At 35.4% G+C, this 20272-nt stretch overlaps 1 protein-coding gene across 1 annotated transcript in view; it reads left to right on the top strand.

The window, feature by feature from the left end:
- The window catches only part of TBC1D32 (TBC1 domain family member 32), a 227184-nt gene that overhangs the window by 191257 nt on the left and 15655 nt on the right, over nucleotides 1-20272 (top strand). Inside the window, exons 29-32 of the mRNA XM_055137151.1 lie at nucleotides 563-632; nucleotides 2533-2648; nucleotides 9728-9882; nucleotides 16893-17033. Of these exons, the coding sequence (XP_054993126.1) occupies nucleotides 563-632; nucleotides 2533-2648; nucleotides 9728-9882; nucleotides 16893-17033 (482 nt within the window). The remainder of the gene's footprint in view (nucleotides 1-562; nucleotides 633-2532; nucleotides 2649-9727; nucleotides 9883-16892; nucleotides 17034-20272) is intronic.

The raw sequence follows: 20272 nt of genomic DNA, 5'->3' as shown, positions 1-20272 counted from the left end.
CAAAGAGCAAAAGAAAAAAAAAAGAAAAGAAAATTTGTCTGTAGTAAGAAATTCACTGTACCTTCATTAAAATACTGATTACTACTTAAAAATTTGAATATGTGATCTAGGAAAGAATAAAAAGCCTTGAGACATATAGATAGATAGATCTATATATATGTATGTGTATTTTATATATACACATACACACATATATGTTTGTAATTCATTATACATAGATATTGTCTGTAGAATGTATAAAAGTAGTATTTGGAACCATTTGGAGGTTAACAGCTTTGGTGTTCTGTGAACTGAGTAAAAATAGATTGCTTTAAAATTATGATTAGTTGTTTTATATTTAATAATTTTTTAAATGTAGACATAGGGAAAAGGTTATTTGTAAAAAGTTTTCTGTTATTTTCTGAAAATATAATTGACAGTTCTTAAAAAAACAGATTTACCAGTGTTTTCAAAATTCAGATTAAAATATGTAAAAATATTACTTTAATCAATTTTCAATTAAATTGTGATTATTATGCATACTTTTATACATTTTTATAACCAGGTTTTCTATTGTTTTCAGCTATTGATGCAAATGTGAAAAATGAGACTCTTTCATCTGTGCAGCAACTTGGAATTAGAATGACTGTCAGGTATGGATATGAAAATATCTCATGTGCATTTCTAGAATTTGTTTTATCTACCTCATATGTGCTTACAAAATATTTAACCACCAACTATTTTATGTATGTAAAATTCAGGTTTATCATTCCAAAAATAATAATTTGCTTTTGAGAATGTTGGCACATGATTAAATTACTTCTTTAGGCAAATCACTTATGCTTCATTATTATTTCTGAGGCCAACTACTGATACATAGACCTCTGTGACTAACAGTTTTTTCTTTTTCTTAAAATAGTATTGACAAAATATCAGCATAATTGTGACACTCTGTAAGATATGATTACTGTTCTTTTTTTAAAATTTTGGGCTACAACTGACAATTCCTAGGGGTTACTTCTGGCTCTGCACTCAGGAATTACTCCTGGCAGTGCTCAAGAGACCATATGGGATGCCGGAGACTGAGCCCAGGTCAGAGCGTGCAAGGCAAGCACCCTACCTGCTGTACTATCTCTCTGGCCCTTATGATTGATTTTAATTGTCAAGTGGTAGTGATAAGTATAAAAATACCTTAATGATAGATGCCGAAATTTAAATAAATAAATGTTATTGTATTTTGAATGTTTCACACCCAAGTTGAAATTTTCAGAAAAAAATGGACAGGCCAGATGGTGGACTAGCTTCTGAGAACTGTCTTTGAGCTCCATGAATTGCTTCTCCATCTTTTTCATTATGTGGAGCACCTACCCATCTTATTCTCCTGCAGTAGGACGTCTTCAGAAGCAAGTATAGAAAGAAAAAGCATGTTAAGGATGCTAAAAGAAAACTGTTTTTAGTCAGTTCATTTAGTGAGATTATTATACTGAATACTGAACACAGTATTTTAACTTCCCTACCCTAATAATATACATCATACAACTCACTGATATTTTTGGTGGTTTTCTACCCACTTTTATAATTCCATATTTCTTTTCTGCAATGCAATTTATAGTTAATAGAAGCGAGTGAGTCATACACCTTTCTTTCTTCAAAGTAATATCTTAGTGGTAAAAAAAAATTGAAAGTGATTTTAATGAAATATTTATATACATCTACAGTATAAAACACAGCTGGTACCCAAATACAACCATTGTCACTATGGCAGCTAATGAAAATGTATTTTAGTTTGATGACTCATGAGCTGTTAAAAATACTACCATTGGCAAAGCAACTCTTTAGAATGGTGAAAAATTCTTTTTAAGGCCTTAAGTAAAACAAAAAACACTATCTTTCCTTGATCTACACATGGTTACATTCAGCATGTACATTTAAAATTTGGGAAAAACATTTTATGGTTTTGTTGGAAAACTGTATTTTTCATCCGTGAGTTAATAGAACTTTGCAATTTTTTATTCTGCAGATCTCTTCCATGTTTAGCCTTTTAAGCTCTCTTACACCAAGTACCAGTAGCCTCTTTCAGCTATAATAACAGTCAAGAATTCCTTCATTAACTTTCAAAGTGACTTCTTGAGAAGGACTCTCACCATTTACAATCATTGGATTCAATGAATTCTAAAATTATCTCTATACCAAATATTCTGTCAATGTTCTTTGTTCTCTGTCTTTGTTTTCAGCTTAAGTCAAGGAAAAAAATGCTTATATTGAATAATTAATTTAGGATTTTCCAATTTTGTTCTTTTGTTACTTTTTTTCAAATTAGCTATATTGACCAAATAAATACTGCTAACCCAGGGATATAATGATCATCAAGAACATATATTGTGTATTAATCTTTTTCAAGTGCCCTAAACATAGTTATACTAAAATTTGAAATTTTAAAGTGTTCAATTTTGAACATTTATGGGATAAACTTTGATGGATATTTTAAAAGCAGGTTTGCAATGCTAAATCTGGCATTTTTTACATTGTATATTTTGTGGACTTTTAATGTAGGTATGGTAAATTTCTCAACATATTAAATGATGGCGCAGAAAATGATCTTTCCTTGGTTTTAAAGCACTGTGAGAGATTCTTGAAACAGCAACAAGTTCCTGTAAAATCTTCTCTTCATATCCTTTTGGAGTGGAAAAACAATAGTTGAACTTTTTTCAAAAATTGTTTTTTTATAATTCTTTGTTGTGGCAGCCTCACAGGTATATAGTGACATAATATTTTAACCTGTATTTGTAATAAATTTTCTATGATATATATTTACATATCTTGGTACTAAATTTAGTTGTAATTATTATATTTTATGAAAACAGTAACAAGTCTCACAATGGAGACATTTACTGGTCGAGGAGCAACGGGATGACAGTGATACAGTGATACAGTGATGTTGAACATAAATTGTATATTGAACATGGTGGGGAAAATAATCCTTTTTGGGAAAATGACCAACAAAGCAGCTTTATACCTCCCATAATTTATAAGGTTTTATCACTGGAGCATTTCTGATCTGCCATGCATCATAGTTTTTTAAGGTGTAAGTGAATAACCTGTGATATGTTGGAGTCTCTGTTGTTGCCTATACAGAGAAGGCTGGAGCCATCATTGCAGAAACCACACACTAAGCAGGGAGAGAACAGGACTCTTGAGCACTGGCACACTCTCTCATGGAAGAGAGAATCCACAAGGCTGCTAGGAAGAGCTCCACGGCTAAACAGAAGAACTAACAATTTCAGCAGAGATAGCTTGGCACAAAAAGCCTTCTTCCCCTGTGCCATCACAATAAACATCTGCAATCATCAGGGCTTTGCACTATAAATACCTATAAGGTAATTCAGACCCTGTTGAGGGAAATCAAGTAGGTTTAGTATGAGACCTCTCTCAACTCCATTGGAAATACAGGCACTTCTGTATCCAGAGTAAGTTACAATGACAGCAAACTCCCTCATCCAGGCCCAGGAGAAGATCCACTGAACTCAGAGAGACTGTAGGTTAGGGCAGTAGATGAGAGGGAATAGCAACAGGTGTCATAACCTGTACAGTTTCCCTCATTTCGGGGAGTAAGGGAAGGAAAGCCCTGACAAAATGATACCCCTGCCCTAAACACTAGAGTTCCAAAGAAACAAGAAATCTACAAACCGAGTACTTCCTGGCCAGGGGGGAAGGGGGTGGGTGAGAGACGGGAATAAATCAAATACATAAAAAGGTTAATTTCAGTGAAAGAATAAATAAGACATCTCCAGAATTTAACTTGAAAGTCATAGAAATGAGGAGCAAGGCAATTTTTAGATAACTATTATGAAGTAAATATATTAAGTATGCTTTAACAAAATTCAATACAATATTAATGAAATAAAATAGAAATAACAGAAGCAGAGGAATCTCTTCACCAAATATATTGAAGCCAATTTTAAAAACCACAAGCATAGATAATTGGGAACAAAAAGCACAAGTAAGTGAAGTGAACTCATCAATGCAAAAACTTAACAGAATCAATCTTGCAGAGGAAAGAATAAAATGAAGTTAAAGATAAAATTTTAGCCATGGATTCAAATAGACAAGGAGAGAGAAATAAAATTTAGTGAAAATGAAGGCACTCTGAGAAACAGTAATATTAGAATAACAGGAATACCACAAGAAAAGAGGGAAAAAAGAGAGAATTATAGTCAAAGAAAGCAAGATGCTGAAAGAATAACAATCTTTAAATGGAAAAAGATATGCACTGACATATAATTATTAAGGGATATGTAGTGGTCATTAACAGTTACACACTCAACATAGGGGTTTCCAAAGATAAAGACCAATTAATAATAGATTCAAAGGATACATTGATAATAATGCAGTAATTATGGGAGATCTCAATACTCAGTTTACAACAATGGACAGATCATCTGGACAAAAATAATTTAACAAAAAAATTATGGCATTAAATCAAAAATGTGTTCTTCTCAACTGCATATGAAACAATCTCTGATAAATCCCAATTGGGGCTCAAAGAAGGCTTAATAAATCTGTGAAGATTGAAATCATATCAATAATCTTTCCAAGCACTAGCCATGATGCTGGAAATTAAAAAAAAAAAAACAGAAAAGAGCTCAAACAGTAAACAACATACTTCCATACTTCTGTTGTTGTTTAAGCACACCTGAGTAAATAAATGAAGAAGTTTTAGAAGAGCAAAAATTACTCAAAAAACTGTAAAAATAAGAAAATATTATAGGATGCAGCAAAAGCAATATTGAGAGATAATTTTAGGAATATAAGCACACCTGAGTAAATGAGAAAAGTCTCAATAAACAATCCAGCCTTATACCTGAAAGAATGAGAAAAGGAAATACGAACAACGAAAAATCACCAAAAAGAAGAAAATAATAAGAACTAGAAATAAGATAGAAACCAGAATAATGATACTAAATATTAATGAAATCAATAGCTTGTTCTTTGACAGAATTGGTAAATAGATAAAACTTTATTAGACAATGAGAAGATAGTGGTGAAGCGAGAGAAAGAGACAATGAAAAGAATAAGAAATTAGTGAGACAAAGGTATAGATGGTACTATAGAAATGCAAAGGATTATGAGACTACTACAATAAATATCTACTTGCAAGCAAATATATGTGTATGTCAAACATATACATATGTGTATATATACATATATGTGTATATGTGTATATGTATGTCTGTATATAGACATATATGTGTATATAGCATATATGTATATATGTATATAATACATATATACATATATATATGTTTTAGAGACCACACTTAGTGATGCTCAGGACTTAGTCCTGACTCTCTAATCAGAAATCACTTCTGACAGTGCCAGGGGTTCTGTGGTGACAGATTGAGCTGAAGTCAGCTGTGAGCAAGGCTATCTGGTAATAAGGTGCAAGTCAAGTACCTATCTGGTAATAAGGTGCAAGTCAAACACTATTTCTATGGCCCAGATAATAACATTTTTTTTAAGTCATAGAATGTTCCGAGACTGCATCAGAAAGAAATATGTATCTGAAAAAGAGCAATCTCAAGTACAGAAATTGGAACAGTAATCAAAAATGCCCTGGGAACAGAAGTCCAGAATCAAATGGCTTCACCAATGACTGTCTTTATCTATGTGCAAGTCACTGTATCACTGTAGCACTGTCCTCCCATTGTTCATCTATTTGCTGGAGCAGGCACCAGTAACGTCTCCATTGTGAGACTTATCATATGTTTTTGGCATATCAAATGCGCCATGGGTAGCTTGCCAGGCTCTGCCATGCGGGTGGGATACTCTCGATAGCCTGCCGGCCTCTCCAAGAGGGACAGAGGAATCGAACCCAGGTTGGCCTCGTGCACGGCAAACACCCTACCCAACTGTGCACTATCGCTCCAGTTTGGCTTCACCAATAAATTCTACAAATCTTTCAAAGAGCTAATACTAAATTTAGCTCAAACAGTTGCACATATTTGGAAATGGGGAAACACAGGCAAACACATTCAATGAGGCAATTATACAGATTCCCAAACCAGAAAATAACAGCAGACAAAATATAAACTACTAAATGATAAGTCTAGTGATGTACAAAATCTCAACAAAATCTTGATAAATAGGAAGAAACCAAGAGAACTCATCATGACCAAGTGAGATTCATTCCAGGGATTCAAGGATGGTGTGCCATATACAAAATGATGAATGCATTACACTGTATCAGCAACAACAAAAATATGAAAATCACCTGATCATGTAAACAGATTCTGGAAAATTATTTGGCAATATTCATTATCCATTTATGATTAAAAGAAAGTAGTAAATTGTACATAAGAGTAGCATACCTGAGCATAGTAAAGGCAATGTTTGACAAACTTCTAGCTCATACCATACTTTGTGGTGTAAAGTTAAAGATTTTCCCCTGAGACCTGGAGCAAGACTTTTCAGTCTAGTTTTGGAATTCCTAGCCAGAGAAGTTAGAGGACAAAAAGATGTAGAAGGAATATACATTTGAAGGGAAGGAAAATGAATACATTTTGGATGAAATGATAATATACACAGAAAACAAAAAAAAAACTATACCAAAAATTACCAGAATTGAGCAATGAGTTTAGTCATGTCAGAACATAACATCAGTGCATAGAAATTGCTTATATTTCTATACACATTGAATCAGAGCAAAGAAAAAAATTTAAAAGTCTGCTTTACTGTTGCACCAAAAAAAGGAATAACTTTAAATAAGCCTAAGAAAAGAGATATAGTGACTACATATTGAAAACTATATTAGCATCACTAAATTTTGTTTAGCATTTACTATTAAATGTAAATATTGTAAATTATAAAAATAATGAATACATTAAAATTATTGTTAATATAAAGCTGTAAACATTAGAACTATAAAACATTCCTAAAATTCCAGAAGCGAAAGAATATGAAAGACATCCCATATTCAAGGATTGGAAGGATGAACTTTATTAAGACTGTCACCTTATCAAAAGCAATCTAATTCAGTATAAGCCCTATCCAAATGTCAATGTCATTTTTTACAGAAATAGAACCAAAAATTCTAAAAATCTCATGACACAACCAAAGACCAAAGCAATTCTGAGAGAAATGAAACAAAATGGAAACATCATACTCCCTGATTTCAAACAATTACTAAATGATAGTAATTAAAGCATCATTGTACAATAGCAAAACAGGAACACAGACCAATAGAATGGACTAGAGATGCCAGCAAAATCCCATAAACATATGGAAATTTAATCTACAAATAGTGAAGCCATGTCCTTTCAGAGGAAAAGGAAAGTCTCTTTATTTAAGGTTCTGCATGGAAAACCACATGCAGAACCTTAAGACTATATTCCTGTTTGAATCTATAAAAAAAAAAATAACACAAAATGCATTAAGGGATTTGGATACTAAAATGAAAACCATAAAATGCATGGGAAAAAATGCCTCAGACATGTAATTGGATACTAGAAGGGTAAATAAAAGCAAGAATAAACAAATGGGACTGCATCAAATTTAAAACTCTCTACACAATGAAATAAAATCACACAAGTATAATGAACTGACTTAGCAGTTGGGATAAAATATTTGCACATCATGTGGCTGACATATGGCTGATAGCCAGCATACACAAGGAACACAAAAAATAACAAAAATCAAGCAATCCAATCACAAAAATGGGAAAAGACCTGAGAAAACAGAGAATATATTTAGCTAGATTGTTCATTGATATATGGATGTTCAATATTAGATCTTATTAAAAAATGCAAAGAACAATTTAAAAGATTGAAACAACAGTTGTAATGGAAGTGGAAAGAGAAAGGGACTCTGCGCACCATTAGTGGGAATGCAGATTGGTTTAACCTCTACTCAAAATTGTATGAAGTTTTCTTAAAAAAAATACCATAGATCTCTAGACTTGTCTTCAGAAGAATAAGACTATATTAATTCCAAAGGCTATTTGTTCCCCTCTGTTCAGATCAGCATTACTCATAGTAACCAGGAGATGGAATCAATCTAAATGAAGATATGTGTGAGTTTTTTGTTGAAATATTGAATGTAATCAAAGTAAAGTAAAAGTAAAGTGAAATTTATCAGTTACACAGGCGGGGTGGGGGCTAGGGAGGTGGGGGGTTGGGGGAGGTATACTGTGGTTCTTGGTGGTGGATATGTGCACTGGTGAAGGGATGGGTATTCGAGCATTGTATAACTGAGACTTAAACCTGAAAGCTTTGTAACTTTCCACATGGTGATTCAATAAAAAAAATAAAAAAAGAAGATATGTGAATAAATTAGATGTGGTGAATACTAAGAGAAAACCAATCCTGCATTAAAACAATGAAATTTTATCATTTGGGACTAAATTAAGTTCTGTTGATTATGCTATGTTAAATAAGTCAGAGGGAAAGACGGTTACTCAGATGTGAAGTGAGAATAGCTAAAGCAAACTGGTCAGACTCAAAAAAATTAGCTTGAACTCTATGTAAACTGTGGAGGTTCCTGGAGGGAAAGAAGAGTATGGAAGTTGTGGGAGAGAGAATTTGTTCTGATGAGGGGATGGTACTGGAACTTTAGTGATAGGTAAAGTTAGTCCTACCCCCTGCAATTCTGTATTTTCAACAATGATAAGAAAAACAGCAAAACTATTTAAGTGAAATTGAAAGACTCTCTCTGACCAAAGTAAATATAAATATAGTAGCTGCTTAGCTAAATTAAATGGCAACAGTTATTATATATTTACAGAACTATCAAAGAGTTTTAAAAATAGCTTTAGTGAATTCAGAATAAGACTGTTTCTTTTGTTTAAGCCATCTAGTTATTATTTTATTTGAATGGTTGTCTTTTAGGAATAGGGCTTAATTTGAAGAAAAACTATACACAACATTCATATTATTTAAGCATAAAGTGTAGCACTGCACTGTGTCACTGTTGTCCCATTATTCATCTGTTTGCTGAGTTGGGCACCGATAACATCTCCATTGTGTAACTTGTTGTTACTATTTTTAGCATATTGAATATGCCACGGGTACCTTGCCATGCTCTGCCATTCAGGCGGGATAAACTCGGTAGCTTGCTGGGCTCTCCGAGAGGAACAAAGGAATCAAACCCAGGTCGGCTGCGTGCAAGCCAAATGCCCTACCCGCTGTGCTGTTGCTCCAGTCCAAGCATAGCATGTATGATTTTTAAATTATTACTTGTGCTGGTGATTTACCAGACAACCTGAACCTAATGGTACTGTTTGGCCAGGACTTCAGCAATCATGTTTTTGCAAAGAGGACAGACTTTCCTCTGGTTGCTTGTGCCACTGACCACGACTGAACATATAAGCAAATAATACAACTAATACATTAAAATAGTTCAAAGTGATTGTTTTTGTTAAGAAAGCTTGATTTTTCTTCAGTAGCTTACAAATTAGTGAAGGCAATTGAGGTCTGAGTACTATTTTTTGTCTCTTTTCTGAGAGAGATCTCTCAAAGAAATACTCATGGCATTCTTACTTTTATCTTGTAAGACAAAAATTTGTTTTGTTTTGCCTAGGGGCCGCACTTGGTGGTGCTCAGGGTTTACTCCTGGCTCTGTGCCAGGGATCAGTCCTGGCAGAGAGCAGAAGACCAAGTGGGCTGCAGCTTGCGTCAGTGCTAAGCAAGTAAACTACCCTGTGGACTGGCCCTAAGACAGAATTTTGTAAAAGTTCCTTAACTATGCTTTTCAGTTTGTCTTCAGGGGAGTTATCCTGGCCATGACTGGTTTGTGTCTTCTTTGTTCATAATAATGTTGGGGGACAAAGAGAAAACATTCAGATTTCTTCAGCAGTTCTCCAGGCTTCTGACCTCTGCATTTCTTTGGTTGCCAAGACTACATATTTCTGTAAGATATTATATTCTGATAGTTAAAGAGTTTTAAATTTTAGGAAAGTTCTAGTTGAATTTGCTAAGATACAATTAGTTTATTTGTGAGTGCTATATAATAATTTGTTCATTTTTTTCCTGCATGCTTTTCACTAATTTTCTTGAAAATACAAGTTTGACATTTTCCTAAATACTTTAGTTTTTTTGTTTTATTTATTTATTTATTTATTTATTTATTTATTCCTTCCTAAATACTTTGTGTCTTAATGACAACTGAAGGAAGGTTAATAATAATAGATGCATTATTAGCATTTAAATAAATATATTGTCATAAGATGCTTTACAGGCACTTAGTAGGCACTGCACTGTCATCCCATTATTCATCGATTTGCTCGAGTGGGCACCAGTAACATCTCCATTGTGAGAATTGTTGTTACTGTTTTTGGCATATTGAATAAGCCATGGGTAGCTTGCCAGGCTCTGCCGCGTGCACGACGGGTTACTCTCGGTGCTTGCCGGGATCTCCGAGAGGGGCGGAAAAATTGAACCCTAGTCAGCTGCATGCAAGGCAAACCACCCTACCTGTTGTGTTATTACTATAAATTAAATACTTTGTAATATTTCTCTCTTACAAAAATCTGTATTTATTGTAGGGATGTAGCTTAGTGGTAGAGCTCTGTGTTCAAACTCTAGCACTAAAAAAAGAAAAACAAAACACAAAGAATCTGTTGTTTAAATTAAAATTTAAGGGACTAGAGAAATAATACAGTGGGGAAGGCACTTGAGTTGAACACAGCTGACTCACTCGGGGTTCAGTCCCCTGCATCCATACGGTCCCTTAGTGTAGAGCCAGGAATAAGCCCTGAGCAATGCCGAGTGTTGCACCCAAACAAACAAAAACCAAAATTTAAAGCAACTAATGTACTAGGTAAGAATTTAACATACTCAGTAGAGGAACAACACTATTTACTATTTGGAAGCAATTAATGAGTTTTATTAAATTCCTTTTGTTGTTGCTGTTTTGGAGGCACACCCGGTGGTGCTTAGGGCTTACTTCTGGCTGTGTGTTCAGGGATCACTCCACTGGGACTTGTGGGAGTTGGGGGACCATATAGGGTGCCCAGGATTGAACCCAGGTCTGCCGTGTATAAGGTAAGCTCCTTACTAGCTGATTCAGATAATTTAAAATTTTTGTTTTATTATACCTTAAGTAAAATGTTTGCAATGGTGTTAAATCATATAGTATTTATATACAGAAGTATTAAATGCACCACCACCAAAATTGTCCACAACCCTTTACCACTGTCCCCGTGTCACCTCTTGATTGGTTTTCATTCCCATCTCCATGTCCTCCTCACCCAAAATCCTCTGCTTAGTAATCCATATTATAATCTAAAATACTTATCTTTAAGATAGTACTTCCACCATTGTCCCTGAGTCACATATATATTGGTCTCCATTCCCACCCCCATCCCAATCCCAATCCTCTGTTTATAATCAAAAATACTTTATTATCTTTAAGATAGTATCTTGGCCTGGAGATACTATCCTGATCGCAACAGCGGGTAGGGCATTTGCCTTGCGAGTGGCCAACCGGGTTTGATTCCTCTGCCCCTCTCAGAGAGCCTGGCAAACTACTGAGAGTATCTTGTCCACACACCAGAGCCTGGCAAGCTACCCATAGCAAATTCGATATGCCAAAAACAGTAACAACAAGTCTCCACAATGGGGACATTGCTGGTGCCCTCGTGAGCAAAATTGATGAGCAATGGGATGACAGTATCAAAAGTGAAGATAGTATCAAAGAGATTTTACTAATTCTGTGAGATCTCAGTTTGATTTATACGTAATTCTCTCAATTTGTTAATGCTTCTGTATTTTGTTTTACTTATTTTCTTGCTGTCATTAGGGGAAAATGTTTGCTATATATATTAGTTTTATTAGTTCTTCCTAAACCTTTTCACTGATATGTTGCATATAAATAATGAAATCATGTAGTTTTCATTGATAAGTTATGGTTGCCAAGAAGTATAGATATTATAATAAATGACACATTTATTACATGTTTCATGGTTTAATATTATTTTACTTCTATTTTCACATTCATTTACTTGCACGTATTGTCATATAGAAACACAATATCAAATAAAATAATGTAAAATAACTAAAATATTATTTCATTCTTGAAATAGCTCTTTTTAAATCCTGAGAAATTTTCTAGCACTTGTAAATTAGCACTGTAGCACTATCTTCCTGTTGTTCATCGATTTGCGCGAGCAGGCACCAGTAACATTTTCATTGTGAAACCTGTTGTTACTGTTTTTGGCATATCGAATACGCCATGGGGAGCTTGCCAAGCTCTACTATGTGGGCAGTGGGATATTCTTGGTAGCTTGCCGGACTTTCTGAGAGGGACAGAAGAATCAAACCCAATCGGCTGTATGCAAGGCAAAGCCCTACCTGCTGTGCTATCTCTCCAGCCCAAGATACTATCCTAATTTGCATAATGAAAAAAGTTATTGATACAAAGAAGGAAGCAAATAGGGAAGGAAAAGTCAATGTATTTTTTCTTAAATCAGTGGATATGTATCAGTTATTTTGTAGATGAGCAGTTCTTAAAATTATGTGTGTAACACCCAGCAATGCACAAGGGTTACTCATGACTCATGCACTCAGGAATTACTCCTGGTTATGCTCGGGGAACCATATGGAATGCTGGAAATTGAACCCTGGTGGGCCTTGTGCAAGGCAAACACCCTACCTGCTGTGCTATTGCTCCAGCCCCAAATCCAGTCATGTTTTTTATCTCAAGTATTTAAAAAAGGATATTTACATTCTAACATTTTGACTATCCTAATTTTTTTGCTCAAATGATATTAATGATAAGTTCTGACAGCATTTCTTTCTCTAAAATTTAAATCAGGCAGGACTCTAGAAACCAGATTTCATTAGATTTGCAATTTTGATACTATCATTTAAAATGGAATGTAGAGGGGCTGGAGAGATAGTACAATGGGTAGGACATTTGCCTTGCATGAAGTTAACATGGGCTCAATCCCTATCACAGCCAGATATGGTCCCAAATCATCCCCCAACCCCCAAATAAAATATAAATAATATGGAATATAGATATATGAATGAAATCGAGTAATAGTTACTTGAGGTTTTTCAAATTAATTCTTAATGAAAAGCTTTGAGACTTTTCTTTTTTTCTTAAAAAATTGAGGTAGGTAGCAGGTAGGGCGTTTACCTTGCACACAGCCGACACAGGTTTGATTCCTTCGTCCATCTCAGAGAGCCTGGCAAGCTACTGAGAGTATTCTGCCTGCATGGCAGAGCCTGACAAGCTACCCATGGCTTATTTGATACTCCAAAAACAGCAACAACAAGTCTCACAATAGAGACATTACTGGTGCCTGCTCGAGCAAATCGATGAACAACAGGACGACAGTGCTATATCATCAACAAAGACTTATATAGTGTTTTTCTTGGTATACAAAGTATACCAACTATACCAAGTTGAATATTTTATTATCAGCAGTTTTTTTTAAAATTTCTGTTTAATATAAATAACATTTTGCTGAGGTCCTCTCTAGGATTTCTATGGGGTACTCTTGACTAAGTGTAGTTACAAATGTTTGTATAGTCAGCAGTTTAAATATTTTTGGTTTAATAGTTGAGCATTTTGTCTTTTTTGACAGTTATTAGCATCTATTTAACAACATCTTCAACTGTTATTTTAAAAGTTATGTATTTTTTGTTTTGTTTTGTTTTTCACTCCATTTGTCTAAAGCATTGTTCTGACAGCGTCTTTGCTGGATTATAAATAAGCAAATACGCAATTGTGGTAGCATGGTTTACTGTTAGTTATTAATAGCACAGACTTCTCTACTTTATTGAGGTCGTCCTTAATCTTTTAGCCCCACATTCTTAGACCTCATTAACCTTATTGTATTTCTCTCTTTATTTCCATGGTCCATTTAATTTGTACTGTGCTGCTTAATTTATCTACATATTATTTAGACACTTAGATATCAGGTAACTGAGGGCCCGATTTTCTGTTTAGTTCATTGATTCATCCCAAACTGTGACCAGTAGTATTTATTTAACATAGTCTGTAGAGTGGAGATTAATCTTTGAATAGAAATGTATAAGGAGTAGTAGACTCATACTACTTTAGAAAACATATTCAAAAGGTATTAGAGCCTCAGTTGTTTTTTAAAAAAAATTACGTTGCATGGTTTTAAAAATTGTCCTAAGGCATTTTTTTCTCATATTAGGTAATAATGCCCCACTTTACACCCCCCAGTAGGAAAACTCCAGATTCTTTTTGGGGGGGTGTAAACTCAGATGCATTGCATGGTAGGAGGATCACTTTTCTATTTGTGCTCTTATAGAAGGTAGATTTCTTAACTATTACCATTACTCTTATGAAATAAACATTGAAAACATCATTTGAAGATATTTATATTCTGAATTTTGTTTAAAGTTGTCTTTTAAATGACTTGCCATAGTTGTAGAGAGTTATGACTAAGCAAAATACACAAAACACTGAAAGTGTTAAAAATGTGTTTTGTACTCTGGTAATTCAAAAGACCTTTCTATTTATATGGCAAAAGTTGTCATTACTGACCAGATTTTATGAAAGCCGTTCCATTTACTGTAAATTAGTAGGGAGAAGGCAATTAATTGACAGTAAAACTTTATTATAAGACAGGTTACTGTGGTTGCAGTGTGTAATTACAATATTTTTGCCATTTGGTCAGTAATTTGTTAAGTAGCTAACTCCTCTATATGAGGTTTGGTGCTAGGAAGTCTGTTAGTAGTTAGAAAGTATTGAATAATTTTTTTCTAATGGAGTATAAACTATAAAAGTTGAAGAGTTTTGCTTTATCTTGAGAATCTATTGTAATAAGGGCTTATTTATGGATATAATTAGTCTGTTGTCTCTATTAGCAAGTCTGATCCAAATATACTCATCACTCTTAGTGAGGCTGGGGTCAATACAAGGTGCTGGGGATTGAACCCTGTTTGACATAATGCAAGGCAAGCACCTTACCCACTGTACTATCTCTCCAGCACAGCCTTCCACACCCAAACTTCTTACAGGATTACCCTGAGCCCGCCTCCCTGCCAATTACCAATATTTGAATTTTCTGTGTCATACCCAGCACTTCTTACTCTTTGCTCTGCACTCAGGGATGACATCTGTCGGGGTTCAGGGTCCACATGGCGTGTTGGAGATTCAGCCCTGTCCTGCCACATGCAAGACTATACTATTGTGCCAGCCTCCCACATTGTTTTAAAGTTAATTTTATTTTATATTTTTCTGTTTTAGGGTCATGCCTGACAGCTCAGGGTTTGCTCCTAAGTTTTTTGCTCATGGATCACTCCTCGTAGTTCTCAGGAGACTCTATGGTACAGGGGATGGAACTAGGTCTACCACTTTTTTTTTTTTTTTAATTGAATCACTGTGAGATATAGTTACAAGCTTTCCTGTTTGAGTTTCAAGCTTAAAAGGAAAATTTCCAAGTAAATAACATAGATGACATTTTAAAAAGCTGTCTTAATTATGTATTTTTCATATGTAACTAAAATAAATATTTATTTTATTATATAGGGTATAGTCAGTAGACAATTTTTTCTTGACAAAATTTGTTTATTCTTGTTCATAGCAATGCTATTGCAATTAAAAATGGTTTTATAGTAACTCATTAAAAATTTATAAGGCTATATTTTGCCTGATATAAATTTAAAATTAGCCCACTTTATGAAGAAATTGTTGGAAAAGCTAGGTTTGTAAATGTATCAATGTGTATGAATACATATGCAGTCATGTTTTATATCTATACACATATAGATATTATCTGTAGCACTGTAGCACTGTCGTCCCATTTTTCATCGATTTGCTTGAGCGGGCACCAGTAATGTCTCCATTGTGAGACTTGTTGTTACTCTTTTTGGCATATGAATATGCCACGGGTAGCTTGCCAGGCTCTGCTGTGTGGGCAGGATACTCTTGGCAGCTTGGCGGGCTTTCCAGAGGGATGGGGGAATCGAACCCGGGTTGGTGGCGTGCAAGGCAAATGCTCTCCCCACTGTGCTATCGCTCCAGTCCACATATAGATATAAAATTTAATATATAGATGACCTGAGAACTTCAGTAGGAATGTATTATGTGTTCTCCCTTCTACCCTCACCCTTGAGTTTTAGAGAAGCAGTTCTTGGAGAGCTTCTCATTTTAATTCATTGTAACTCAGGTTCAGACATGGGTTACTTAATATTAACTTAGAAAATAGGAACTAGGGATCAGTGATGGAATATTGTATGCCTAAAACCCAACTGTGAATAATTTTGTAAATCATAGTGCTTTAATACAATTCAAAAGGAAGTAAAATGGAATTAAGCAACTATCCTTAAGAATTAACATCCTAGGGGCAAGATCCATAGTCAGCTTGTTGGACTTTTGCAATTAGCCAACCTGGAGTTTATCCTCAGGTTCTATTCCCAGCACTCCATATGGTCCCCCAAGCCCACCAGGAGTGATTCCTGAGCACAAGGCCAGGAGTAAGCCCTAAGCACTGCCAAAAACAACAAAAAAGAATTAATAGCCTGAAACATTTTAGACACTATTAGAATTATTGATCAAAGCTAAGAATATTAAGCATATTGAAATACACTTGGGGTTACTATCTAAAACACTTTCATGTACTCTGCCATACATATATTCATTTTCATGAAACATCTTTCCATCATTCCACAAGGAATTGAAGTTGTCAAAGTTATAAAGTAGTAACTTTATTCCAGGGTCTTGGAAATTATATCATACTATTTCTCATGGTGTTTGTTTTTTCTTCAGTGTTTTAAACATGCTTTTGACATTTACATAATTGTAATATTTTCAGTTCTTCTGCCATCACATCAATAATGAAAAAAGCAACTTAGAAAAAGAAAAACTAGGTAAGTTTGTTTGATTATTTTAAAATTAATTTCATATTCATTAAATTTTTTAATTCTTTTTTTGTGCAGAGATACCTACCTACTGATACTATAAAATCTGGCATCCACCCTGTATACTTTTGCAGCACTCATTATATTGAAATGCTACTAAAGGCAGAAGTGCCACTTGTGTTTTCAGCTTTTCACATGTCTGGTTTTGCGCCATCTCAGGTAATATACAGGAAGTATTATTCCTTTAACTTCCAAATCTTTGTTTTTAAAGAAAATTTCATTCTCATCAAACATAGGAGATGCACTTCAATTAATAAAATAATTTGTGTTCATATTTATAACTTATTATTAGTACATATCTGTGACTTTTTAGTGACAGGCATGCACACATTTTTTTGTGGTGCTTACTGGGGTTGCATACTTCGTGTTTTGTGCTTGCACATTCTCTGTGCAATGAGCAGAGATCACATTTTCTGTGATTCTGCCACTAGAATCTCATTCAGCACCTACGCTGGGGTAATGATCAAACTTTCAGCTTCATTTCTGTAAAGCAGGCACTCTCCACTGAGTTATCTCTCGGTTCCTTACTACTGCATCATTTCTGAGTAATAATTTTGTCATTTCTAAGTTACTCATTGTAAAATATCTTTTGAAATGGCTCCTCATGTGAGCTAATCATTTTGTGCTATAAGAACTGTTTCATTTTTTGTTGATGTTTACCATTTTATCATTATAAAATATGAAAAAATAAATAATTAAATGTTTTTATGGTTTAAGTAATGATATAACTTAAAATTTTGTACTTCAAAACTTATTCAATTTGACCTATGTAGGAGATTTTGAGGTTGTGTGTTTGAGATATTGAAGTATTATTGATTAATGAAGGATTTATAGGTGGTTGCTAACTATAATTCACTCATCTCAAAGTGAAAATAATAAGCCAACTAGATTACCCCCCCAAAAAAATGCTGTCAGATATGTAGATTTTTATTAGAATTTATTTGTTAGGAGGATGGTACTTTGGGCCACACCCAAAAATACTCAGGGCTTACTCCTAACTCTGTGCTCAGGTATTATTCCTAACAGTGCTTGGGACCATTTATAGTGTCAGGAATTTGAACCATGTTTAGTACTTGCAAGACAGCCTTTGTTCTTTCTCCAGTCCTGATTAGAATTCCTTTTAAGTGCCATATCAAGTGAAGTAAGTGAGAGATAGACAAATTTTAGATGAGTTCACTCACATGTAGTAATTTTTGTTCAATCAAGTAACCATAAATAATTACTTTAGTTTTTAATATTAAGTTTATTTCAGTAGGATATATGGGGCAGGGCAGAAACAGTGACAAGAATTTGCAGTGCAAGTGATCTACTGCAGAGCCACACCTCCAGCTCCACATTTCAATAAAATATAAGTGCCATGCATTTCATTTATTTATAAATAAATAAAATTTATTTGTTTATTTTGCAATTTTTATACATTTTATTTCCATAAAGTAGTTCACAATAGTTCATTGCAGAAAATATTCAAGCACTCACCCCACAAGCGAGCATCTTCCCATCACAATAAGAGGGAAGTGTGTGAAGGTTGTTGTATTTTATTCTGGGGCCATTTTATAAGACAGTTTAAGCAAATGTGTTAAAATCAAACAAATGTGTGCTACTTTCAGTACATCAGTGAGTTAGATGGCTACATAGAGGTTGTGCAGCCATGAATGTGGCCACACAGTCCAGAAAATACTACATCACTCTCTTCGGGAAGCTTTGTTTTATAGTCTCTGGATTTTGGCTGTTGATGAGGTTACATGGCACTGGAGCAGTTTGTGTGTGTGACTGCCAAGCTACTGGAAAACTAGGGATCTGGGTGCAGGTGGCCCAGTCCCAATCCAAGCAGGCTTAGAGAGGTCAGCGAAAGGTCCCACATACCTGGGTTCCTCTGCTGGTTCCTTCATGGGTGAAGCTTGACCGAGTATGTGGAGAATGGCCTCGGGCATGACTGGATGGGTTCTGGAGGTTTTTCGGCTGCCAGGGTTCTACTTGGGCCAGTGAGGGAAACAACCTGTCCTGCTCCGAGGAGCCCCAGTGAAGACAGCCTGGCATGGGGGCAGGAGATTCTGCCAAGTGCCGTCCATTGTAAAAGTGTAACCCTTCTCTTAAGTGTAAGCACCATAAGAGCAAAATTAAGCACCTTTTATTGGGAGTTTGGAGAAATAGTAAACTGGACCAGACACATGCCTATATGTGACCCACTGTGGGTTTGGTATCCAACACTTTTATTTTAACACCATGGGATCATGACAAGCTTTCATGTTTGGGTTACAATCACACAATGATCAAACACCTGTCCCTCCACCAGTGCACATTCCCCACCACCAGTATCCCCTGTCTCACCCCCCCCCCCACTTTCCAACCCTCCCCCTGCCTCCATGGCATACAATATTCCCCATACTCTCTCTCTCTACTTCTCTACTTTGGGGCATCATGGCTTCAACACAGACACTGAGAGGCCATCATGTTTGGTCCATTGCCTACTTTCAGCACACGTCTCCCATCCTGACTGATTTCTCCAGCCATCATTTTCTTAGTGGTCCCTTCTCTATTCCATCTAAGTTCTCCCTTTTGCTCATGAAGCAGGCTTCCAGACAGGCGTCTTTTTTTAACTTTCTCTCTCTCAGTGTACTTTGCACAATCATGGAGGTGCTGAACCAGTCGATCGTATTCCTCGTCAGTGTTGACAATGACGGCGTCTTCCTATATTGCCATAATAGTGCCAAAAAGCTCACAGTTGGTGGTCGTTCTGGGAGTTCTCTACTTAAACATTGCAGCCCTTTCTCCTTGCTCATGAAGTAGAATTTTGTATGAAGGAGACGGTGGTCCAATCCTGTTTGGAATTTTGAGACAACAGTGACATCGGTCAGGCAAAACTGTCAATTGAATATAATGTGGTCAGTTTTGTTGTGGAACTGTCCACCAGGAGACTCCCATGCCCAGCGTTTAGATTCAGCCTTCTGGAACTGCGAGTTACCATGGATGTTCTTGTCTGACATGATGAACTCAGATAGTATCTCACCCTGTTCATTCCATTCTAAGCCTTGGGTCCCAATGTGAAGTTCTTCGGGCGATCTTCTCAGTACTACCTTGGCATTAAAATCACCGACAATGACCTTGTAGAAGGTGTGGTCTTCTTTATAGAACTTCTCCAGCCCTGTGTAGAACTTCTCAATTTCTTCTTCATCGTAATTGGATGTTGGTGTGTAGACGACAAGGATAGAAACTACTAGCAACGAGCCACATCTATTCAAACATAAACATCTGATTTGGGTTGTTAGGCATTCAAACAAATCAGTGCTCATGGCCAAGTTTGTGTTAAGGAGGACACCGACACCACCGATGTCTCTGCTGTCGCATTATCCTAGGAACAGTTCTCCCGTGTCGGAAACTGGCATGATGTGATCAATGCC

The sequence above is a fragment of the Sorex araneus genome, chromosome 4 (assembly GCF_027595985.1).
Source record: "Sorex araneus isolate mSorAra2 chromosome 4, mSorAra2.pri, whole genome shotgun sequence".
Taxonomy (NCBI): Eukaryota; Metazoa; Chordata; class Mammalia; order Eulipotyphla; family Soricidae; genus Sorex; species Sorex araneus.
The sequence above is the reverse complement of the archived record's forward strand: the minus strand, read 5'-3'. Positions and strand labels throughout refer to the sequence as shown.